This window comes from Colletotrichum phormii, assembly GCF_030913505.1.
Source record: "Colletotrichum phormii strain CBS 102054 chromosome Unknown BDP81scaffold_14, whole genome shotgun sequence".
In the NCBI taxonomy this organism is placed as follows: Eukaryota; Fungi; Ascomycota; class Sordariomycetes; order Glomerellales; family Glomerellaceae; genus Colletotrichum; species Colletotrichum phormii.
In genome coordinates, this window is record NW_026851456.1 from 1072381 (window position 1) to 1097780 (window position 25400).

At 53.8% G+C, this 25400-nt stretch overlaps 4 protein-coding genes across 4 annotated transcripts; all 4 read left to right on the plus strand.

Moving 5' to 3' along the window:
* Nucleotides 1–7012: 7012 nt before the first annotated feature.
* Nucleotides 7013–8957, plus strand: BDP81DRAFT_462620 (cyclin; the record flags this gene model as incomplete). The annotated part of the gene is made up of 3 exons (XM_060593920.1): nt 7013–7396; nt 7449–7737; nt 7789–8957. The coding sequence occupies 3 exons, from the start codon at nt 7013–7015 to the stop codon at nt 8955–8957; spliced, it is 1842 nt and encodes a 613-aa protein (XP_060443488.1).
* A 984-nt stretch (nt 8958–9941) lies between these two features.
* Nucleotides 9942–11644, plus strand: BDP81DRAFT_482577 (uncharacterized protein; the record flags this gene model as incomplete). Its single annotated transcript, XM_060595016.1, has 2 exons — nt 9942–11452; nt 11507–11644. Exons 1-2 carry the CDS (start codon nt 10328–10330, stop codon nt 11642–11644), a joined length of 1263 nt encoding a protein of 420 aa, XP_060443489.1. The 5' UTR covers nt 9942–10327.
* Nucleotides 11645–13637: 1993 nt separating this feature from the next.
* BDP81DRAFT_324316 (chitin synthase export chaperone) lies at nt 13638–14765 on the plus strand (the record flags this gene model as incomplete). The annotated part of the gene is made up of 3 exons (XM_060584879.1): nt 13638–13878; nt 13940–14511; nt 14568–14765. 3 exons carry the CDS (start codon nt 13638–13640, stop codon nt 14763–14765), a joined length of 1011 nt encoding a protein of 336 aa, XP_060443490.1.
* A 3957-nt stretch (nt 14766–18722) lies between these two features.
* Nucleotides 18723–21288, plus strand: BDP81DRAFT_396122 (uncharacterized protein; the record flags this gene model as incomplete). The annotated part of the gene is made up of 2 exons (XM_060588146.1): nt 18723–21157; nt 21213–21288. The coding sequence occupies 2 exons, from the start codon at nt 18723–18725 to the stop codon at nt 21286–21288; spliced, it is 2511 nt and encodes an 836-aa protein (XP_060443491.1).
* Between the last annotated feature and the right edge of the window lie 4112 nt (nt 21289–25400).

Consider the following 25400-nt stretch of genomic DNA (forward strand, 5'->3'; position numbering starts at 1 on the left):
TCTGCCCCAAAAACGACGACCGAGCAAAAGGACGCCCGCGTTCCCGAACGGGTCTAAGAGGAGAGGAATCCATATCATGAGCCGAGGAGCATTACGACCGGGAGTAAGCCACTTCGCGGAAGTTGATGTTACGAATGAGAAGCCAGCCGTGGATGGACCGACCACCCAGAGGCGCTGCAGCGGCTAGTGATTCAAGACAACGAATGGAAAGCAAGGGCACTCGGATTCGAGGCAACGCGGACAGCCAAGCCATCCAAGGTTACCTTGAAGACAGCCAGGTAGGCAAAAAAGCATTGCATGGCCAACCCATGTAAGCTGCTTCGCCTACTGTGGTGTGCACCTCAGGCTTCAGCCAAGCATCCAAGGTACTAGCAGGATGCGGGTGCTCTACGGAGTACGGAGTACAGGGCACTCGTAAGAATAGAGCTCAAAACGAACGAGGGCCGACAGAGTTTGGTGTGGGGTTGGTGCCGCATGGCACGGAGTGGGCGTGAGTGTGGGTTGTGGTTGGGATTGGGATGGGACGAGATGCAGCGTACGAAGTACCACTCTTGTGTGCCAGTCATGTCGATGGACGGGCTACAGTGGTGATGGATGGGGAAGGTGATGATGGCTGACGATGGATGGGGTTCGCTGCTGCGCTAGGAAGCCTACTGATATTGTACACAGCGCAGCGCAACGCCCCTCGCCGGTCCTGTTCCGTTCACCTCATGGTACGAGGATGCACGAGCCGAGCACCTCACACACCCAGCGACACAGGCACGCCAGGTCAAGCCTACTGCGTACACAGCACAGAGATGCGCTACCTTTATTATCCGACCTACGGATACCGTTGGACTGCTCCGGAACCATTCACACTTGACGGTGCTTGAGGGAAGTAAGGCGTCTGAGCCTCTGAGACGGTTCCCTGCGGTCAAGGTAGGCGAAGCCATCGTCATCGGGCAAGCGAGCGTGGTGAAAAACAGCTGGTTGGTTTCGGCTGATGCTCATTTGCTGATGATAAGTATGCAACTGGCTAACTGCGACTATCACTAGAGCATCACAATGTCGGCACCTATTCGCAAGAAGCGACCCGTTCGTGACGGAAGGGACGAGTATCCGTACCCGGCAGGCTTTCGAAACGGACAGGCACGCCTGGATTCCAGTGACGTCTGCTATCGACTGACCAAAGACGCCCTCTGGCATTCTCTAGTTACCGTTGTGGTGCAGCAAGCGGATGTGCAGCTCTCATCTTGCATGCCGGCCTCTCCCTGTCCTGTCCGCTTGCCTAGCCACTGGCAGACGTACATACGGGAAAACTGAGAAGCTGGGTGCTCACTGCCCGCTGCTCGCCGCCATGCTGTGGTAGGTCTCCGGACGGATACACAGTGTCAGTGGTCTTCTGCCTCCTCCCTGTGTGCGGCATGCCTCCCCCCTGTAAGCCATGTACGGCTACTTCGTACAGCAGAGTCGGAGTCGTAGTCGCACCGAAGAACGGGCCAGTTGACAGCCCCGCCCCACCCAACCTCAAGACCCAAACTACGCCCGAGACCCTGCCCTAGAATTCTCAATCAGCGCCGCAGATGGAGAAAGAAGGTGAGGAGTGCTGGCCCGGCGGTGGTGCTGCTGCGTGCAGGAGGAAAAAAAGGGGGCATGAGAGGTGGAGATGGGCGTGGGAACGGGAAGCTCGAGGAGAGACAGCAAGAGAAGAAGTGAAAGGGGGTGTCTGAATATCAAGACTCGTCCTTCGCCTTCTCCTTGAGGCGTGGACGAGTTCTTGAGTTTTTGGTACGAAGCACCTAGCATGGCCCGGTCCATTAATTGGCTGGAAGGTTAAAGACGGAAAGGCAATGAGGCGCCCGGCGGATGGGCGCACGGGGACTGGAGAAGCATTAAGCATGCCTTTCCCTCCCTCTGGTTCCAAGGTTGCTTATTAGAGCCTGAGAGTTGGGTGAGAGAAGTTGAGTCTCGACATTTGGAGTCTTACAGTAAGTGAGTAAGTACTTAGGTAACTCTCTTGGCTTTGCTGACTGGGGGAACAGTGGACGAGGGGTGGATAAGGTAGGTAGTGGCCTATTCGATTCGATTGGATCGGTACGATACAGACATCAAGATACAGGAACACTTGAAAGAAGAGGTACTTTCAACTTTGGTACTCACGACAGCGAAGAGACAGGTACCTTTTCCTCGTCACTTTCTTTCCTCCTCTCCCCCTGGTCGAGCTGGACTCTGGGTGCCTGTGGGTACGGAGTACTTCATACGGACTACGGAGCAGCGTCTGGTCCTTTCTTTTCCCTTTCTTGCACGTTCACGACTCCCATTTGGCGTTCCTCTTAGCCCTCCACCTAAGTAATATTCCCTGCCGTGCTTGCGAGCTGGTCTCTCTCTTTCTCTCCTCTCGGTACGATGCTACGGATGGACACCTCAGAAAAATGGTGGTGGTGGCCTGGTCTGGCCTGCAACAAGCCTGAGGTGTGGTGCCTCCTCCACTGCAGCTGCTCCCCCTCTGCTGGGGCAATAACCAAGACCAAGGCAGTCTGATTGGCTCAAAAGTGGATACCAACCCTCAAGATTTATGGAGAATCTGAAGGAAGGAGGGAAAACGACCACTCAGGTGCCACTCCACCATCACGAAAGAAGGACAGAAACTCGCATCGTCCTTTCCGCCAGTGGCAGTTCCGTCCACTGTCAAGGTCTGAGTCCACCTCTTTTTTGGCTGGCAGCCTTTTTGCAACTTTGCACATTTGATTCAGACATGATTCTTTTTTTTTCACCTCGACTTTTGAAGTTCGGCTTTTTTTCACCCACGCCCCTCGCTCAGTATTTACAGTCCACACACCCTTCCGATGCTCTCTCTGGGCCCTTGTTTAGGAAATACGCCCCATACCCCACGCCCGCGCCCACGCCTACAGAGGACTCAGCATCGAGCAGTTGTCGTACACCTCATGCGGTATGCTCACTTGCCACACCAAATCTCAGGCTCGGGGACTTGCTGCTTCATCGCCGCCGCGACGCTGCCTTCACACGGTCTGGCTTTATTACCGCACCTGAGCTGAAGGTGGGACCGAAGCACTAGGTAAGATTCGGACTGGTACCGTGGCCTGGGAAAGAGTCTGGCAGAAACCTCAGACGGGGGAGGCGGACTGGGGCACTTGGACGCCGAGGAACACCAGTCCACCACCACCGACCGGGCTGGGCTGGTATTACGTCTGCCCGATACGCTGTGCTGGTCCTGCTGAATCACATTCAAGGATGGGATTGAACATTGACGACGGGGCAAAGCATTCTGTTGTTGACTCATGGTCGGGGTCATGACAGGGGGCGTCTTCACAATCACTCTATAATGGGGACCAGGCGACCTGGGAACGGCACTGCGACCTACGACGGGAACTGGCTGGTTAGAGCCTTGGACATTCGGTCTGGCAACTTCCAGATTGTCTGTCACTCATTCTGCGTCTAACTGGACCATGTCATGTCATGCATCCAGGCTCCATCAGTCACGATACTTTGGATACCGTTGATCCGTGCTCTAGACGGAGTATCTCCTACGAGCCTGCTATTCGTACTCTTCCGAGGAGTGAGGAGTGAGGAGTGAGGAGCGAGGAGAGGAGAGGAGGGCTAGAGAGCTCTGGAGCTGCGTAGGCTTGCTTGGCTTGGCTAGACTTTCCTCCGCGCGCCTTGCCTTGCCTTGTCTTGCGATTTTGCCTGCCTGTGTGTCGAAAGATGCACATACGCGGCGCCTCCTCATGGCTGACGCTGGTTGAGGTTGGGAACTTGGGATTGGTGCTGGGTCAATCAAGATGGATGGCGTTGGTGCCGGTGCGAGATGCAAGTGCATTGCCGCAAGGCAAGGTACGTATCGAAATCGTGTTCCGCATCGAAAATGGCCAACCATTGGAAACTGGAACCCCCGAGGCATGTGTCTTTTTTGGTGGCGCAACGCGAGAAAAGGTAGGTACTCGCACGCCCCATGTGGTGAAGAGAGAAAAGGTAGGTACCAGGCGGTAAGTACTTCGCACTCCTCCTCTTTCTGACTATCCCCGTGCATCTTGCTCCCCCCCCCTTCCTTCCTCCCTCTCACCCTCTGGGTTGAGACCCACTTTAAGGGTGCCCCGCGACATGGTTGGCCCAAAGTACTTTGCGTACCTGAGCCAAACTGTCTTTAGTCCCTTCCTTGAATCCTTCCTGACTTCCGCATTTTTTTGGCGGCTTGTTTCCATAACCGGCTTGGTTGTGGTTGCTTGCTGAGGGGCGGGCGGACTGGACGGGCTGGCTGGCTGGCTGAGGGGGGGACACGGGGGGAAAGACTGAGCTTCAGGTTTGTTTGCCTGCTTGGTTCCTTCCTTACTCCGAGGTATTCGCACACATATTGCTGCTCTTGCCAGTGTTGTGTGGCTGCAAAGAAGTGTACGGATACTTTGGGAAAGTAAGGTACTTTGTGCAGTAGTTAGTTGTTCTCCAGGCGGTAGTCCTTATTACCACAACCTGCCTTACTTGGAGGGGCACAAAGTCAACTACGGAATATGGATACAGACGGACTCTCAAAGCAAAGGTATCTAATTCTGGGGTCATGTTCCTTGCAAGTTGCCTTCCTTCCTAGAGCCCCTGCTCCCCCCTCCGCCGGCCGTGTTGGTGCTTGTTCGTAACTTGGTGTGCTGGTGCTGCCGGTGCTGGAGCTTCCCGGTTGAGGTGAGGTGCGGCTTCGCTCTTTCTTTCTTTGCTCCTCAGACCTCCACAGCTGAATCTGCGCTTGCGGATGGGTTGTTTTATTTGTCGGAGACCTGGTACCCCGTCAGGTAGGTACGAATGGAAATAAGCTGGTCTGTCGGTAAGTATCTTTTTTTTTTTTTTTTTTCAGCCCACCTCACCTCCCCCCCCCCTTCCCCTCCAAGCCAAAGACTAAGGACAGGGCACGCCGCACGCCGCACGCCGCACATGGAACAAGGTACCTTGGTCCCCTCTCCTCCCATGTCCCACCTCATCCTCAATCCCCATACTGGAGGGTACGAAGGTACATCCATCCATCCCTCCATGTCCCATGCTGGCTGTCCCGGGTCCCGTCCTTTCCTGTCCTGCCACCTGCCTGCCCTTGCCCAAAACCCCCAATCCCAATCCCATGCCTTCCACCATCCATCCACTGTGACCACAGACCTGACCCAGACGGGGACCCATAACCAGGGCGCGCGCGGATACGGATACTTCTCTTCCTCACACTGCTCTCGTACAAGACATTGGTACCTAGTGACCTTCCTTCCAATCTGTGGATGACCGGTACATACGCTACTGGTGCCTAGGCTGGGAACTAGGTACCTTGCTTTCCTTGCTAAGGTAGGAGGTTCCTTACTTTCACGGTTCACCTTACTCACTCCCGTTGCTCTGTCTCTCACTGCAGGTTGCTGCAAGTTTCTCCAAATAATAATAATTTTTAAAAAAAAAAAAACCGGGAGAGCAGTAGAGGGAGTCCCAGAGTCCAGACAACGAACGACGCAACCATATTACTAGACACTCCGTTTTTATTGTGCTGCTGGCACTGCTTCGGCTTCAATCTATCACTTCGTACCTTACCTTTCTACCTGGACCCCCGGTCCCGACCATTCTTGCCGTGTGCCTTACCTTGCCTTTTACCTTGCTTCTTTCTCTCTAAACTCTTCTTCGTCCAGCTTGCCTCGCCTCGTCCCTCTCTCTTTTTTTATTTTCTGCTAATTCTGTTTTTGTTGAACGGGGGGACCCTCTTGCTACTGCTCTGGTCTTTAGCCTCTTCTACTTCTTATTATCCTTCTTCTTCTTCTTCTTCTTCTCCTGTTCCATCCACTCTGGTCTAGTGTGGTGTATGTGTACATGTATACATGTATGCGTGTGTGTGTGCCAAATACCGAGCAACATCCCGTACAATACAATACAATTTCAATACCGCCGGCCACACTCTCTTCCTTTCTCACATCCATCCTTCCCACCACGGCCATCCCACCGAATCACGGAGCCCCATTGACCTCACCACCCACGAGCCCTTCATTTACACGGACAATCTGATGTACACGTCGGCCCAGGGTCATCTCTTCCACCTTTACTTTATACCTACCTCCCATTTCCGCCGAATTTAATCCACCGACACATTCACCCCTCCGACTTATTCGTACCTACCTTGCCGACCTGACATCAACCTCGAACCCATCTCCGATTCCACGCCTTGATCTTTCGTGCCCACCAACCAACTCACCCCTCCAAAGGTGCTACTACTTCTGCTGCTGCTTCTCTGCTCCTGCTACCAAACCAGCACCTTGACGGTCGACGAACCCGATTTATACGGCCCTCCCCCCCTTCGATTGTTGGACCATAAGCACGAACATCTTGGTTCGAGACTGCGACTGGGCCGATTTCCTAGGCGATTCGCCTTGCCATGGCCAGCCTGTAACGGAGATAGACACTCTCGACAACAGCAAAATCACCAATCCTCAAGAGATCTGCTTTCCCGAGCCTGCGAGTACAGGATAAAACCACCCGACGGGAGCATTCATATAATCCAGGTTGACTTCTACTGCCTGACTCAAAACCACCCACAGCCTCCCGCTGAGCTGCACACACAAAGAAACACGTCTTGCTAGGAAGGAAGCTTCTACAAGTGAATCATCATCAGAAGTCTGCCGCCTGCTTCAACCACAAATGTAGCAGCCCACGACCTGGATTCTCCTTGACTGACACCCTCGACCCGTCCTTTTCTCTCTCCGACCTCTCTTCTGCCTCTCGAAAACTACTTCTTCCGCAACCCGCAGCATCGCTCACGAAACCGTCGACCTTCGAACGACGAACCTCGAGCCCCCCCTGATCAATTCCCCCCGCTCCGATGTGTTCGACTGCCGCACCTTTACCCTTTTACAGCCTCCCTCTGTCTCCTGCACACCCCTCGTCGTGTAGACAGAGCTACTCTCAGCAAACCTCATTCACGGCCACTCACTTGCAGAAGGATCCCAGGTTCAATCTTGGGGCAGGAGCTTCTCAGTACCGGGGCGGGCTTCGCACGCCGCCAACCGACGCCATGAGTGCTACCTACCACGCCTCCCACCTTGTCTCCTACGACAGCCATGTCCTTCCCTCATATCCTTCATCAGTTGCTCAGGCAAGAGGACCTAAGGCTGTCATGGCCGAGGCCGCGAGAGCTCCTCAATACCCTCGGTATCAACAACCCGCCAACACATACTCCCAACCCCAACAACCGGTAACAAATCCGGCCTCGGGCACTAGCCAATATTCAACTACCTCCCGACACTCGACTCGCCCCTCGACACCGACTTCAGGTGCCATTGGCAAGCCAGATGGCACTTCATCACGGAAGGGCTCCTCGGCTCTCGTTCTGCACAGCCTGTCGATACCGAGTTGCATTAACCCCAAGGGTGGTAACTTGGCCGACTTTGCGGCACAGGTAAGCTGGACCACCGCAGAGAACTAGACTAGTAGTGGCTAATATGCCCCAGATTACGTGCCTGTTTTGGTTCGAGTCTATGGACACCCTGCGAATCGCCGAAAATATCCGTTCCCGTCCGTCGACCGCCACCGTACCTCGCCTCACCGAGTATGCGACTCCCTTCCCTCAGTTCAAGAAGTGGGCCTACAGCGTGCTCTCGACGACGCAGGTCACGCAAAATGTGATTCTGCTGGCCCTGTTATTCGTGTATCGATTGAAGACGACAAATCCTTCCGTCAAGGGTCGGTCCGGTAGTGAGTACCGTCTTTTGACGGTTGCTCTGATGCTGGGCAACAAGTGTGAGTTAAGATTGCAATAGGGAGCGAGAAATGCTTGCTAACAGCTCTTAGTTTTGGATGATAACACCTACACAAACAAGACCTGGGCTGAAGTCTCTGGCATCACCGTCCAGGAGATCCATGTCATGGAGGTCGAGTTTCTCAGCAACATGCGCTACAGCCTGCTGGCCACCAAGGAGGAGTGGGAGGCATGGCTCGTCAAGCTGTCCTGCTTCTCGGAGTACTACGAGCGGGCCCAGAAGCAACCGACTTCGCCCCTGAACAAGTCCTTCACCTCGCCGGTCCCTTCGCCCATCGCCGCCGCGCAGCCCGCAGTCTCGTTCCCGCCCCCCACGCCTTCTGCCGCAAACGTCTACTCGCCTAGCACTCACGTGCAGAGCAACACTCAGGCCTGGCCCTCGACGTATCATCACAACCCACAGGTGTCACCACTTTCTGGCAAGCACGTCTCGGGTATGAACATGAATGCTCGTAAGAGAAGCTCGGAGGAAGACGTGGCGGAACCCCCAGCGAAACGACTCAGCAGGCAACCCAGTGCGATGCCGCATGCCGTCAGACCCATGGTCGTTAACGAGCAGCCCATGCGTCTGCCCGTACCGAACCTAACGCTGAATACCAACCCCGCACCATCACAGACACCAATGTACCCGGCCACGACGACCTATCCGGCGCAGCAACACGTCTCTCTGCCGCCCTTGAGCAACGGCGTTCGTGCTATGGCGACAGTGTTTAACCCTACCACGACAGTCTCGATGCCGCAGCTGCCCATGCCGGCCACTACCTCGATGCCGCAAGCCTCGCTTACGCCCTCGAACGTCCCGATGCATCCCAACATGGGATACGGCACCCCGACGAAGAGACACAGCCCAGGAAGTCTCTCCGTGTATGCGTCTTCACCCCTCGGGGAACAGTTCCCGACATCCGTCATGCACACCCCGATCTCGCATACGCCCATGTCACACTCGCCGAGCGTCTATCTTCAACAACGACCCAGCCCGTACAAGCCTATCCGTCACGTCAACACTCTACTTTACCCTCCACCGTCGGCTTCTCTCAACGAATACCATCTGCCTACGACGCAGATGCACTATCAACCTCTTGGGCGGCGCAACGACCTGCGAACCGGTGTGGTTCCTGAGTTCATGCATGCACCCTACAGAATGAGCGCTCACATGCCGCAAATGCCCCATGGTCTGCCGCAAGGACCCTTCCCGAACTAGAGGCTTGGGAATCGAATGAACCAGCCACCGTTACCAACATACACTCCACGGATACGGTATCCGGAGGATAGATCTTTCAACTCATTTTTTTAAGCATTGCATTGTCAAGGCGTCGGGTCAGGATCATTATTTTTTATTTCATGAGCGGCCAAGGAGGACTGGGGGAAACTTGGGGAACCTTGGCAAGGAAAGGGACGATTCTCATGGATCAACTGTGAAAATCGCATCAGGCGGAGCTGTCTTTTTCTCTCTCCCTACTTTTGGGCTTTCGGGGTAATAGGGAGGTTAACAAGGCAAGAAAGAGTAAGGGCCTTTTAGGTTCGTGTATAATCTGCCGGATGATGCACCGCGCCAGCTCGACTTTGCCCACGAGCGGAAGCGATGGATTTTATTGGGTTCTTCCGAAGAGGCAAAGGGGCCTTTTTCGGCGTAGATAGAAACCAAGCGTCAGCGATGACAGCTAGATCACGAAAGATCAAACGAATCAAGTCAAAAAAGTAAAAGTAACAGTAAAAAGCAAGTGATTATTTCATAAGGCATTGTGATGTTGTGATGTGATGCATGTGATTCCTAGCTGAATCAATGTGGATGTAATGGCCACAAGTCAGTCTGTCGATGATTTTGGGCGGATGAGGGTTTGGGGGTGTAAACCAATCAGAGATGGACAGTGACATTGCAGTTTTGGTGATGTTTGGTTGGTTGAAACCAGGTACTGTGTGAAAGTCGTCGACAAATCTAGGCATTTTGTACGGTACGCTCTGGCACCTTGTTTTGAGTACGTTCCGGTAATATGGTGTTGAGACGACAAAAGTTGATATGCTGTGTCGATGGGACCTGTGTACAACCTCTTCTCTCGTTCTACGCAAGTCTTTGGGAATTACTATTGTAGGTTACTGGACATCTTTGATGCCTGTTCCAAAAGGGTTGTCAGCCAGACAAATCTTTTTGCGGACGATGTGTTCACGACCAGTAGAAAAAGTAAGGTTGCGTTCTCATCGGAGATGGCTTTTTGGGACCAGCTGCTCGCAAAAGTCGCAACTATCTATGTAAGGTAAAAATAAAACCCCCCGACTAAGTGTCAAAACTCTATTGAAGGAATTAACAATTGGAGATGAGTCTGTAGCTGGGAAGAAATGGTACCGTAGCCGCCCTGTAAGAGTTATGAACATCTACCGTCTTTTCATCATTTCTCTTGCCGAGCACATATTAATCAAGGCATACGACGGCCCATCAGTCAACATACACCTGTCATCTATCCCTATAAGAATACTCACCAAGAAGAACAAGACAAGTGTTAGTGGGTGCTCACTTCAACTCGTAGTACGAGCTAGCCTTTATCCTGTAATACCCACCGAGGGATAAACGGCGAGATGACGTTCGGCATATCCAAGAGGTCCAAAAGATCCAAGAGCTTAGACGACGCAAGGGACGAGAGCACAAATGATCGCGAGCTCGTTTCTATACGTCGCTTGACGTCTTCGAGTTTCGCCATGGCCCCACGCCTGGTGCCGGCGGATATCGACATGGCCGCGGTATGGAAGTCCGTCGAAGCTCCACGTGGGACATTCACAGTAGACAAATCCAAGTTCTACCACCCATCGGGTCCCTTGGCCGACGATGTCTTTTGGATGCCGCTGGCCTCTGGCGATGTTGGCCATTGTTCTCGGGACGGATTCCAGATCGACAATGATTCTTGCTCTTCCCGGGTGTTATACCGCGTCAAGGAGAGGAAGCACCTGACCAAGGGCTTGCTTATGCACTGCGGGAGCCTCACAATCGACTACCACCCATCCGAATCAGTCAGTCGATGCTTTGTAGGGTTCGGGGCAAACGCTGAGCATCGCCTCATCATGATGCTGAAGACGGACTGCCAGCAAGCTGCGGTAAAGGTCACCGCTTGCATGGCTAGTTTGTTGCATAGCAAGCTCCAGCGGGAGGGTAGCTTGACGTGGTTGAAGCCGGGTGTGGTCGCCGATAAGTTGGAGAAAGCTGCCGACTCATTGATTGACATTGCCACGTTGGTTGACCGCTTCATCCAGACGATGAGAAAGCTCTATCAAGGCAAGGATCGAGAGGGCGGTATGCCTGTTGGATTCAAAAGGGCTCTGTTGCTGCTCGGCCTGACCAAGTGGCATCGCATCCACCGCGCCATCAATGCCATCCAGTGCCTCAAGAAAGCTTTTCAGATCGTGGCGGACACGAATGGACATGCGAGGAGGAGCAGCAGCAAGGCCCAGTGGTGTATTGCGGCCAACGTGTATGGCATGCTGGGTTGGAGACGAGCACCAGCCAGCCTCGCTCAGCAACAAAACGTGTTGCCCAACGTATCGACGTCGCTTGAGATCCTTGGCGAGATGGACTGGGCCAACTTCCAGACGAGGGACGTGGAGGAGAGAATGGGACAAGCTGGCGTGACTGTCAGCATCACCAAAGAAGCCAGCTTTACTCCTGCAACGTTCCGAACTCTGATGCGATTTCTGCAACACCGGTCGATGGTATTACTGGAAAGCGATGACGAGTTTGGTGACGCAGATGTTGGAGGGCCACAGCAAGAGCCACGAAGCTGGACGGGGGAAATTCTGCCCGCTCACTTCCGAATGTTGAAGGGTATGCCGTGGATTAGGCATTGCTGGGTTCCAGATGGCACCTTCTTGACGGTATTGTCACTGCCTACTGTGGAGGTGTAAGGAGAGGTTTCGAGATCCGTTAGGTGAGGCTGATCCGAAAACGAGACGATATTGCGCCAAGACATGCGTCGAGAAAGGTGTGGTAATTCAAGGCGATTGCGTCGTGTTGGGTGACGTTTCAGCACATCAGGCTGAGACGTTGGTTTGGCTGGACCAGTGAGCTGAGACGACAACGTATTAGACGGGTTGTGGGTTACACCGAGGCGGTTGCCGTGGTGGTCGATCAACATTGATTCACAGCGATAAAGCTGTCAGGTCAACAACTGTGTGACACAGACACGAAGGCCATGATTGAACCACCAGATAGAGACATGACTGTAAGTAAACCCATCTTGGTCATAGGTCGTTCTGATAACCGGTTTGCAGGTGATTAGAGGTAGAGAGTTTGGGGCGAGATGGGACGAAAAGGATGCGACGGTTGACTGGACGACGCGGAGAGTGCGTGCCCACGTCAGTGACAGCGGGAGTTTGCTGTTCTTTGCAAGGTTTGTCTTGTTTCGATGTCAGTTTTTTTTCTTTCCTGACGCAGGGACGGGCAACGCGTCGCAAACGCGACTCAATGTCTTTGTTTGACGATGGTGGAATTTGGAAATGGACACGGCGTAACAATCAAGGTCAGACAGATGCACAGAATGCGCCTCGTCTCAGAAAAAAGAGGGTGACAATAGCGTCACTGACACTCAACGGCATTGAAATGGAGAGGTGCGACTGCGACTGCAACTCTGGGGAAAGGGATGAATTACATAAGCACTCTACACGGCATGGAAGATTTTAAAAAGTGGCTGGACAACTGGCAGCAACGGGGATCTCACCTGCTCACACTTCTTGCCAGACGGGGCGACGGGGCCTCGTGTTCGAGCTAGCGGGGAAGAATGGACTTCACTTCAATGGCTTGGGCAGGGGTGATGCTACTAAATTGGGATAATTTGCCGAGAATACAGACTTCAACGCTCCAAGGGGGGGGGGGGAGGAAGGAAGGGCACGAGGTAGCCAGTTAGAAGTCGCGAATGAAGGCATTCTGTTGTATTTAATTGGGGAACATTCAAAAGCCACCAGCCACCTTTTGAGTCTTGACCTGCAAAGATTGCCATCCGCTCCACTCCGTCCCGTTCCTGGACCGGGAAGGCGCCTCTTACGAGATCCCCCAGTGGTCCCCTTCTCCTTCCAGCTGTGCTTCCTTCCTTGCTGTGTGTTACCCGCCTGCCGCCTTGCCCGCTCTTGCCCGCCTCCTCCTGGCACTTTGGCACTTTGAAATCCTGCACTTGCCGCGCTTGTTCTGCACCTGCAGGGCCTCAGAGTGTGCAAAGTGGGTTCCTTTCCTCCCTTTTCCACAGCAACGCTGCTCCAACGTTCCCCCCGTTCAGCTTCAGCTTGTCGTCGGACAGCAACCGTTCACTGTCACTCGCTCCCAACCACCAGCCCGTTCATCAGAATCAGGTTCTTGCCTAGTCATTCGTTGTCGCACCCTCGCTCCGTTCCATCTTCACTGTTAGGTTGTCGTCGCTGCCTCCGTAATATCGTCATCGTCGACAGGAAACTCTCGTCCAAGAAAAAAAACCTCTCCGTCGCCCTTGATCTCGGACTCCTGACTCTTTGCCATCTCCCGTCACGGACCCCCGACGCCTCATTCTCCACGATAAACCCGCCCGCGCTCCATCCGAGTGACCTCCCTTGACATCCATCGAATCATCCATTCCTCGTCCATTCGCACCATCGTCCCCTTCGTTCGCGACGACACCACCGGGCTTCGCCGGACATCTCGCTCACTCTCTCGACGAAACACTATCCATATCACGTTGAGCCCGTCGTTTGGCCTCGACTCGGTCCATCGCCCGAGTATCCTTTCGCTGCCACCCCTGTCGAGAACTTCCTTCGACTCTCGACGAAATCTTTCAAACGCATACCTCGCGCACTGCTCGAACGATTCGAAGCTGCCACTCCGCCATCTGCCCCTCCGAAAAGCCTCATCGCCGTAGGTCGGCCGTAGCCCATCATGTCAGGCTTCGGTGACTTCACCAATATCTGCCACATGGCGCCACTGCCATTGTGCGCATCCATCGGCCCCATCACGGAGGTGACGAGCGGCGTTGGTATTGAGCCGGACTGCTATGCCCGTAATATCGAGTTGGCAAATACCATCATTTTTGAAGGTGCTGCCAGTGCCATGCACATTGTGTCTCTGCTCATGACCGTCGTCATGATCTTGCACATTCGTGGCAAATTCACTGCTGTTGGTACGTTAGCCCCCAAGACCCTTCCATCTTCGACGCAAGAAAACTGACGAGACAATCATAGGTCGCAAGGAAATCCTCATGTTCTTCTACATCTATATGCTTCTGAGTTTCATCTCACTCTGCGTCGATGCAGGTGTCGTCCCCCCTGGATCCGACCCCTACCCGTACTTCGTGTCAGTTCAAAACGGCTTGTCATCGGCTCTGATTACTTGCCTGTTGATCAACGGCTTCGTCGGTTTCCAGTTGTACGAGGATGGCACCTTCCTCTCCGTCTGGCTCCTGCGCGTCTGCTCTCTGGTGGCCTTTGCGATATGCTTCCTGGTCTCCCTTGCGACCTTCAAGTCATGGGCTGGCCTGGGCCCCACCAACACCGTCGGCCTGTTCGTCGTCCTGTACTTGCTCAACGCTATCGAGCTCTTCGTCTACGTTGCCCTGCAAATCCTCCTCGTTGTTAGGACTCTCCAGGACCGCTGGCCGCTGGGCGACATTGCCTTTGGCATCTTCTTCTTCGTCGTTGGCCAGGTGATCCTGTACGCCGTGAGCACCCAGATCTGCACCGCCGTCAGCCACTACCTCGACGGCCTGTTCTTCGCCACCATTTGCAACCTGTTGGGTGTCATGATGGTGTACAAGGTATGTGAACTTGAATCTCTTGAAATGACCACAAATCCTAATCCGTTTTTTTGCAGTACTGGGACTCCATCACCCGCGAGGATCTCGAGTTCTCAGTTGGAACTAGGATGAACAACTGGGAAGTGAAGGAGCTGCTGCCGGAGGAGGACCGCCGTGCGACTGTTTACGACAACGACCCCTACAGCCAGGCTGGTGGCTACGATCACTCCTACTCGCCCTCGCCGGCACCGGCGCGCTACTCTGCGAGGTACTGATGCAGTATCGAGGTTGACAGTTGGGGATGTGCATGACAACGCCCAGACTTTGAATGGGCGTTTTCCACGGCGAAATTTCACGACAGGAGTCCGGATCTTGCCGATCTGCAGCGGATATTTTTCGTACATCTGTGTTACTTTGGGGATGACAACGACTTGGGCATTGAATCAGAATGGCGTTTGGGGGAAAAGACTGTCTTTATAGGTCGGGCTGCATCCCGAGACACGGCCGATTTTGAGTTTTTTGGGCTGAGGCGGGCGGCCGCGGCGGGGCCGGTTGTAGATGGATCAACGGTCAACAAGCGAATAGGTTAATAACGTTAGCACGTATAGGTATCGATGCCCACGGGTGTCAGTAGTACATAGTTTAATTCAATCAAGATACAGCAAACTTGAGCGCGGCGGGTAGAGATTACGAGTCGTCAGCCAGGGGAGACCAGCCAGGGGAAGGGTCTGAAGGGCATGCAAGCCGCGTGGTTGTTCACTAGGGGGCCAGTATACAAGTAAGCGCAAGATGACACGGATGAAGTCTTGACCCGGTGAACGTGTCATTCCACCTAGCTCGTTCCGAATTCGAATACAGGTCGAGGCAGCGATGTCTTGGCATGTGTAGACACTATGTGACTCTGCAATAAGGGTATATGTGGTAGTTTGACTCGAACTCAGTAAAGAGTTTGGCCTGCCATACGCAATATAGTAAATTGAAAGGGGGAGAAATCTGGCGTCAAGCTTTGAAAAGACTTCAATCTAGGCAAAGCAGAAGAGATGGACTGTCGTTGGTGGGCTAATTACACAACGTGTAATCCTTTTCAGATCCCGGGCAAACCTTGGATGAGAGAGCAGTGAGCAGCAAGCGAGCAATCTCCCAAGGTAGCCCGCAAGATAAAGTCACATCCACTGCCCGAGCAGCGCGAGAGGCTCGGGCTCGTGCCTGGGGGGAAGATGCTGGGCAGCTGGGGAAAGATTATACTCAAGTGGTAGATTGCTAGATACGGACAGACAAGCGTTGACAAGCTTGATTGAAAAGCTACAAGAAAGGTTTTTTTGCGATCTGCGTCCGTGTCTCCAAGGTAGGATTTGGATTGGAAGGGGGAAGTGGAGGTGGAGTCCAGTCTGAGATGCACGGAGACCGGAACACGGAAACGAGGCCGAGTGAAGTTTTGAGTAAGGTATCCGTACTGGCACACTGGATATCCGTTGTGCAGATAGTCACGACTCATAGCACATCAATATGTCAGTCAGTGTCGGGAGTCCAGACCTCATCGCATCAATTCAGAATAAAGGCGGTTGAACGGTTGAGAACCTAGGCTGGAAGTATTGATATTGATGGAGGGGACGAGGTAAGAAGTGGAGGGGGGCCCAGGTCAGGGTGCCTTATCGGGTCCATCGGATCTGTTATCGGCGTGCGCTAGCCCGAAGCTAAGGGGCTTTCCTGAGTTTCCTCGCACTTGCATCCAATCACGTGGTCTAAGGTAGGTGCGACAATGTAATACTCAGATTCTAAGTGTCATGAGACAGGGTACGTAATAAGGTGGGAGCCCGCAATTCAATACTAACAATACAATCGAGGGAATGAGTTCGTTATCCATAGGATGGATACTCATTGTCTACCTTAGGTAAGGTAGCTACGGAGTAAGGTAAGCAAGCACCTTGAGTGAGCATCCTGCCGATTGCGCAATATCTGCCCGGGCTTCAATTTCGAACAATGTTTTCTAGGGAGGCACGAGGGACTGGGGAAAATACCTAGAAAAGGTACATGCACAATGCATGGGCCAGCACCGGACCTGAGGTAGGTAGCGCTACCTAAAGTATGGAGTACTTAGGTAAGCGACAAGGTATTCGCACCAGTTTAGGTTACCTCAACTATTGATACTATCTAGCAGGGTAATGCACCCGAAGATAGAACATGGGAAGGACGCAATGAAAGTCGATTGGCTTCCTCTTCACTCTTGTGCGTGTACCGGTGGGGGCAATTGCCAGTCCGTTTCTGCCCTTTTGCCAACATCGAGGCAAGTCCGGACTTCCATAGGCAGTACCTGACCCGATGGTTCTGGCCTAGGTACTCTTACTATTTCGGTATGTACCTTATGTACGGGTTCTATTACCTTCCAGGTTTTGTGACGGTGGCCATGCGGTTGATTAGGTACTTGGATTAAGTATGGTACATCAGGTAATAGATGCCTTAGGGACTAGAAAGGCAGGGGAATCAAGCAAATTGCTGCTGCTTTTCCCAGCCCAAGGTGCCTGCCATTTGCCATTGTTCATTGTCCCGGCCTTTCTCGCCTTTCTTTCCCTTTGTTGAATTTTTCCCCTTCTCTTCCTCACACGGCACAAGACCCCCCCCCTTCTTTCCCCCGGGCACATCTTTCTAGGTTCTAATTACGGAGTAAGGCCACCACGCATTGGATTCGATCTGATTCAATCCAAGGCCCATTTTGCTTGGCTTCACCCCCCCCCACCCCCCCCACAGACAAAACATTTTCCGCAACCGACTCAGTTCATCAGGGAATTGTCGACGGATAACTCGTAACAGCCGACCGCCGACCAACTGCAGTAACTGAAGCCTTGCCCCATCATCCTTCGCACCTTACACATCCCCGGGCCACTTCTCTCCCCCCCCCCCCCCCCCCCCCCCCCCGGTCCAAGGTCCTATCTATTCGTACAAACACTAGTATCTGCCCCCCTTCCCTCATCCTTTCCATTGCGTCGGCACAGGGGAGTAAGCGTCTAATTTCTTGCGCGAGGTCACGTGCAAACACGCGATATTCATTACCTGACGACTAATCGCCTTCCAACATTGAACAGCGTCAGAGGTGCAGTCCAGTGCAGTCGACTATCTTTCTCACCTATAATCCCAACGACCCAATCTCATTCGCACCTGCATCGTATCACGTCTTTTTGTCTGCATCTACGACAGCAAATCATCACTGGGCAGCAACCCCAGACCTTTTCTGCCCTCGACATTCCGGCCCATCACTTCCCGGACTGTCTCGCTCATCTCAGCCATCCATCGACCCAGCAGTAACACCCATTGGACTGTCATTTTCCGACCGTGTGCTGATGGTATCCGCCTATCGCCAAATTCCATCGGGCCTATAATCCGCGTATCCTCAACGACATCGACGCACCTAAGTACATTAGTCGATTCTGGTCCCCTGCCACCCACGCTACCTTTCTATCGCTCGGAATTTTTCAATACGGTGACCTAGGGACTGGTCGTACAGTACACTAACAGCCACCGTCTTGCACATCTGCGTCGCTTGACGTCTCACTCACCCACATCCCGCTGCCCCCGTTGCAGCCAAGTCCTATCCGTATCTTTTGACGCTATCGCCTCATCTCCCATCTTCACCCTCACCTCACCTTCGACCAATTTCAACTGTCGCCTAACGTTTTCACGTCACGTCGGCTATTTCCTTCCGAACCCTTGACGTGGATTGCAGTTACCACTACGGATACGGATGCCTACCTACCTTACCTTAACTTTGCCTTCCCCGGTCTGACTTTCAGAACCCCTCTCCTGTTGCATCGCATTCCCACACACAAATCTTGACAGCACCTCACCTCACCTCACACTCACGGGCCATAGCGCCGGCATAACACACCCCAAGGTCGCCGTGGATTGATCGACGCTCGCGACATCTTCGGCTTATCCACCGATTCCACACCCCTGGCCTGGCCTGGACGGACTGTCGCCGCATTTCATTTCCATTCAAGATTCCCCATCTCCTTCAATGCGAAACCCCAGTCTTGTTTGGAACGGTCGCACCCTCGTGCTCAAGTAATCTCGATTTTCTGCCCGACCGATCTCGAGAGCCTGCGCCCCGTGTCTCCAACTTTGGATGAACCGCACTGCTGCGTTTATCGACGCATTTCACTCACACGTCCCCTCAGAACCCGCACTTTTCATCTGCTCATCACCACCACCAACTCCCTCCCAATTGGGGCCCCTTCACCATGCCTTTCGATCCTGGAGATGACAGGCGGACGGTCACCGAGGATGAAGAGCACTACTGGCAGTCCGTGCGCCAGGTGCATGAGCAGGACGACGAGAACCTCGACGCAAGCTATCTCGACAATGCCAAGTACTACATGGCACGCCTGACCGAACTGAACTTGGAGAAAAATGAGCTCGAGCGACGTGCGCTAGAAGTTCACCGCGCCATCACACGGGAACATAAGCATCTCGAAGAGCTTAATGACAGGTTCCAAAACACCAGGAAGGATATGAAGATCCAACGCGAACACCACCAGATGCAGTTGGCTGCCTGGTTTGAGGAGCAACGCCGGAAAGAGAATGATGAACGTGTTAGCATTGCAGCTGCAGCTCTTGCTGGCGCCGCCCCGCGCCGCGAGTCTGGGCCTGTTGAACCGTCACATTTAAGCAAGGTCGCCAGCGCCGGACTCAACGGCATCAACACCAACGGAGAACATCGGAATGGTGCCGCCGTGACGATCCCCAGTCATGTCAGACCCAACCAACCTGCACTGACCATGATCATTGACGCATTGGGCCGTACCGTGGGACCAGTGAACCGTATCGTATCGAGCAACAGAATCGTCATATATCTGTCCAGCTTACCTCAAAAACGACCTGTCCAGCTCCGCGACGGCGTCTCCTTCGGCCAGGACGACATGAGGGCCTTCGAAGAGGCGGAGGACAAGTGGAAGGGCGCCATCATTCAGGCCACTGGCCTCGTCCGGAAACAATCGCAGCAATGCACTCCGTGTGCCAGCGGCAGGGGCCCCTTTGCACAATGCATCGGCCTCGATATGCCTGAATTCCAGGCATGTGGTAATTGCGTTTGGCAGAGCTCAAACTGTTGTGACGTCCCGTCATCAATAAGTCAAACGCCGCCCACGAGGGGATTCAAGGCGCTCAACGCCCAAGATGTCTACAACGAACGAGCCGCCAACGGCAGCTTCACCAACGGCACTGCGACTCCCGTCGGCGGCCAGAGTCGACCTGGCTCCCGAGACAAGAGCTTTGCCGAAGGCTCAACAGCTACTGACGAGACGGATGAGGATATGACCCCAATCACCAAGGCGAACCTCTTGCTGAAGCACGACGGAAAAGTCTTTACGCATCCAGAGTGCATGGCCGGCGTACCCTTCAATAAGGTTGATCGGACCCACGAGTACTGGGACCCAGCCTGGCCGGATATCGTGCCCTTGATCGAGCCGACATTGCAGTCATGGCGAGACAAGCTGCAAACTGCTCTGGAAAAGGGGCAGACCAGCATGAAGTTCCAGCTGGGCAGACAGGTGAATCGAGGAGAGACGATTCTGAAATTCTTGAGCGAAGCAGACTTTTGCCCCTATCAATTGGTGGGGAAGAAGTATATGATGACCCGACTGGTTTCTTACGACACTATTTTCCGTCTTGCTGACACTCTGCGAACTCTGGAAGGCTTCAAGACTCTTGACATCACCCCGCTGGAGTGGTTTCGTCAGCGCCTGCAGGAGCTCATCATCTTGGACGGACCTGACTTCAACCTGGCCAAGACGGTTCATGACTTTTACCACGATTCAAAGTACGTGGCTCTGAGACTCGCCAACGGCAAAAAGAGCATCGGAAGACCGTCGGGAATGAAGATGGGGCCAAAGGACTCCCCCAACTCGGCCAGGGGCACCCCCAATAACAAGAAGCGCAAGTTTTTCATCAACGAAGAGTATCCCGCCGCATCTCAGCGCCCACTTGCCCCGACACCGACGCCTCAGTTCCAGTCCCAGCCTCAAGTCCAGCCTCAGGTACAGCCTCAGGTGCCGCCTCAGGTCTATCCATCAGTCCATCCTCCTGTCCAGTCTCAGTCTCAGCCTCAGCCACCAAGCCAATTACCACCAAGCCAATTTCAATCCCGGAAAAGCGAAACGCCGCTGAGTGCGCCGCCGACGCCTGAGCTTGCCAGGCAATCGAAAAAGCTTAAGACGGCTAGAATTCCTGGGAAGCCCAAAGATCAGGATCTAAACTACGACGGCTTCACCGACACCGATGATTACAGCGGCGATCATATCGGCCAGCACGACTGGGCGTTGAACCGGATCAAGTCCAGACTGAACAGCGTTAGCACCGGTGTGACACAGTACTGGCACTGGATACCGGATAATGGCGAACAGATTTTTGAGCATCAAGTGCTTGCGGAAAGCGACACTTTGACCTGGGGCATCTACGCCAAGCCGGTGAATTTCCACTTGGAGTTGGAACACATCCAGGAGCTGAAATGGGCCACCGACACTTCCAAGGTCATTGTGGTATGCAAGGATGGCGTCGTGATTTCGCCCGATGGCGAGCCTAGAGGCGACCTCTTGGCCGAATTCAAGCGGGACCGCACCAAGAGGCGTTTCTTGGCCTTTTGCCGCAAGAAGGGCATCGAATTGATCAAAGTTGAGGCGTGAGTATTCCACATCATTACGAGAACAAACAAGACAGCTAACACAACACTACAGGGACGTCATACAGAAAGCATGGGATACGTACGATTCGCCAGATGTCCCGGCGATGCCGGACTCGGAGATTGAGTAAGACAATGACGAGGAGTTTTTGATGCCGGCGACGGTCCAAACAGAAGTGGAGGTCTTTCACGTTATAAGGAAGGAGAATGGCGGAGATACCCCTGGTTTCTGATTTCATTGGGTGTCAATTCTTGCGGCTCTAGTGGAACTTGAGCCTGCATTGGCGTTGGAAGGCTTACCATGGGAGCCATTTGGTCATGCCGCCAGACGAGATGGTTGCTCGGGTCCCCAGGCAGCATGTGATGGCAAGGAGATGCCAACGCTTGGCTGCTTGTCATAATTGTAATTGGGCGGACGGTGCTGCCTGGGACACGTTAGACACGGTGGAGTTTCTGGTTTTCGTTTGGGAGAAAACGTGCCTTTGATCAAGTCCTGCGCTTTGCAGTTGGCCATTCAGAGTTTATGCATGGCTCTAGATCAGAGCCCCATCTCTCGTCAATGGACGGGATAGATAGAAGCGTTGAGAGCGTAAGCAAACTTATTTACTAAAGGCCCAGAGGCCTCTTACCCTTGACCCACGACCTTGACAGCAAGACATGATGATTTTACCGGAGGTGTCCAAAGACACGTCGGTCGACGGTTTTCGAACGATGGGCGTCATGCGGCTCAGTGGCGCCCGTTTGACAGTCTCATCTCACTTTCGCGGATGCTACGTCCCGGTCCATGGCATCGGGCTGTGACATCTCGTATTCCGGCACTTCATCCTCGGCTGCGAATCCGATTGGCAGACGACTGTGCCGCGGGACTAGAATACAACGTGCCCAACCGCTTTGGCCGGGAAGGACCATCACATATCAGATAGGCCGGTCCGATGCTGGATGAGGTCGAGCTGGAGCCTGGGTGTCTGAAAATCAGGATACTTTGTCGCGGACGGAGCCGGGAGCCGGCAGCTGTGCCCCGTATATTTCCACCGGATCGCGGTCGTCGCTCAAGCGTCCTTTTGTCGAGTGGTGTACCTATCTGATCCCGTCTGCTTGCACCCGCCCACCGACTTTTCGATCATGCTCGGAACTGGGATCTTCGTTGAGATATCTGCCTAGACGGCTGGCAGCCGTGCTCCACTGGTATTTTGAGAATACGATCTGTACCCTGGCATTTGCATCAGTTGTGCCTATCCGTTTGTTTCTGATGTATCTCTTGAGGTGGAGATGGGTACTTTATGCGGCATGGGGAACAACATGAGGTAAGTCAGTCAGTCTTGTTTGCTTGAGATGAAATGTCGGCGAACTGCACGTCCCCAGCACGGAAGTCTGAGATTCCATCCATACAACCTCCTTACTTACATCCTGGGAACCGTGGGCATTCTTTGATCAGACACGTCAGATTCCTTTTGGTTCCGCCTACTACAAACTTTCCATCTGTGGCATGCTTTCGAGCATCGGGCCGTGTCATGTTTAGCTGAAAGATCATCATTGAGATCCCGGCTTTCCTGAAAGACTGGCCCTTGCGAGTGCGGGATGCTACCTGCCGATGTCTTGCATTTTTGCGGATGTCAGGCGGTGAGGTTGTCAGTCTTGATCCTTCTCCATGGAGGATACTCTGATATTACCGATGAGCCCCCCCGCAGACCACACGCTTCCTGAGTTCCTCTCTTCTTCACCTCCTATCCTTACTCTCATCCTTCGACTTCATCAGCCCACTGAACGTGGCCCCGGGCCCCGGGCCCCGGGCGTAGTCCAGCCCTGGCGGTGACCGCTCGTCTACCTATAGACAGGCAGTCAACACTTTTGCCATCAAGAGACATTTTGTTTCTGCTCTGAATGGCGATGTTCCCTTCCTACCGGTCATCATCCAATTCACCTATCTTTTCCCTCCTCTCTACATCAAGACCCCCCGGGTCCACGCTTGTATTGCACCTACACGGTAGAGTATCCCGCGAAATTTCCGACCAGCCATGTGTCCTACGATATCAAGGACACTGCGACATGGAATTCCGCAAGGCCATCTCCTCTCTTCTGAGAATCATCAGATTCTATCAGATTGCCGTCTCTTCCGGAAATCCCTATATTACCCCCCTCCCGCCTCCACAGGCCATTTCTTAGGCAGGCCTGCTTCGCTGCTTGGCCCTGCTGTCATATATCACGGTCCGGCCTAGGTAACGTGTGTGACTTCTCGTTGCTGTCCTGCCGTGATCACCCAACCAATCATTGGGCCCCCCGGTTTGCGAAGTTGGCGGAAGACTCCGGGCCGACACGAAGAAGCAGTTCATCAGGGCGGCGGTCGTACCCGGAGAAACAAGGGACGTTAGGCGGCGTGGGTGTAATAAGCCGCACTTCTAGGTTTAGTAGTACTCAAGCGCTATGCCTGCCGCAGGACCTTGGAAATCACGCACTCTTCCTAGCCTCGCATATCTCACGAACCGACGGGCTCTGGTTTCGGGGCTAAAGACGACGACTTGGACACGGAGCTCCGACTATTATCCGCCGGGCCCTTTGGCATGTAGCGCCAATGGTTATCAAGCGAGCACGCCCGGGTGGTGGTTCAAGCTGCAGGCCAACAGCACCACGCTCCGTCGGCCAACGTCTCTCGCGGTCCTGTTTAAGCATATGCATCATCTGCCTAGCTCTGTGCGGTACGTCAACAATTATCCCCAATGCATCGCCATCTCTCTTGCTCGTCGGGGTGTCTCGTTTGTTGTTGGATTGCGCTAACAGATCGAGCAGTGTCTTCACAGGACCTGACCATTCCGGCATATAGCTGGCCATCTTTAATGAGAGGATTAGTCCTGTGCCGCGGACTCGAGTACGAGATTATCGCGTTCTGGTCTATCCGCATCTACTCAGCCAAGCTTCCGCGAGTGTATATAAATGGACTTGAGGGCTGAAGTCTGTTGCTTGGTAGGGAGCGCGGTAGTATTATCACACACAAGGGCGCGAACTATAACGTTGTGTGTGTTGTGTTCCCTGCCAGTCGCTCGCAACTTTTCCCTCGACGCTCTCGTCGGGTTTGGCCGGGTTGAAGATGGTGCAGGGTATAGCCGACGCAATCCTTCAGGCCACTGGTGGCTTGACTGGCCAGTATCACCGGATCGGCTCTGGCTGTTCTGGCTTCCTGGTATCAACCAGCACCTGATCGCCGCGGGTGGCAAGGCCTTGCAGAGAAATACAGAGCCGGACAATGTTGTGCTGTTCCACACCCATGTTGCCCATCCAACCTTGGAATGCCTCGGGTCGATCATAGAATCGGATACACACGACATCAAGAACACTTGGGAGCATCAACTGAGCCTCCCGTCTATCCCTCCACGCTTTATACCATGCACTCATCTTCCGTACCGTAAGTCTACACATCTCGAGGATGCTGTCATGAGCTAACGTTGCAATCTGCAGAACGGTCTCCGGGCCCAAAACCTGCGAACTGTTCCCCGAGACCCCAGCCCATCGTAGTGACAACGACGAAGTGCGCATAGCGGGCTGTTGGTTGAAGCTTCAGATGTGGCAGGCCTGAGCTCTTCGTGGATCTCTGCTTGTGCCGCAGTATCTTCAGCTTGTCCTTGCCAAGGGACGGGGAGTAGGTCGCCTCGTTTTGGCGCGGCTGCTCTCGTATCCCCATTTGCTTCAGGGCCTCCTTGAAGTTGAAGTACTTGGCTTCATCAGAGTCGAGCGCGAGTCCATCATCGTCGTCTCGGCAGTCAACAACTCTTCTCGCCGAACTACGGCACAAGTTAAGGGAAAGGGCCACGCGGTGCCTCGTGCGCCCGTCCTGTGGGTTAGGGGAAGAGTCGGATATCGATGGCCATCATAGCCATCTGCAGAGCATCGAATGCTGGTTCGAGACCTTTATCGCAACATCAGTATCCATGGATCCAAGAGCATCCAAAACCAGAACAACAGAGGATACAAAGACTTCACAGAGGAGGATCTAGTGTGGACTCACTCTGTTTCGCCGTTTTGGAGCTCTCTAGAGACCCAGATAACGCCGGTTTCCAGTATTCTAACCTGCGATATTGCCATCTCGCAGGAAACCCTAGACAATTGCTTGCTCGTGCTCCAAGTCAAGCTTCCTCCCAAGTGTACTGCGTTCTTGGTTCCCTTGTACCAGGGACAACCGCGAGCACGCTCAGCGGCCCACTTGGGTGAAAGGACAGGTACAAGCTCATGTTCGCCCGCCGCATCAACAAAT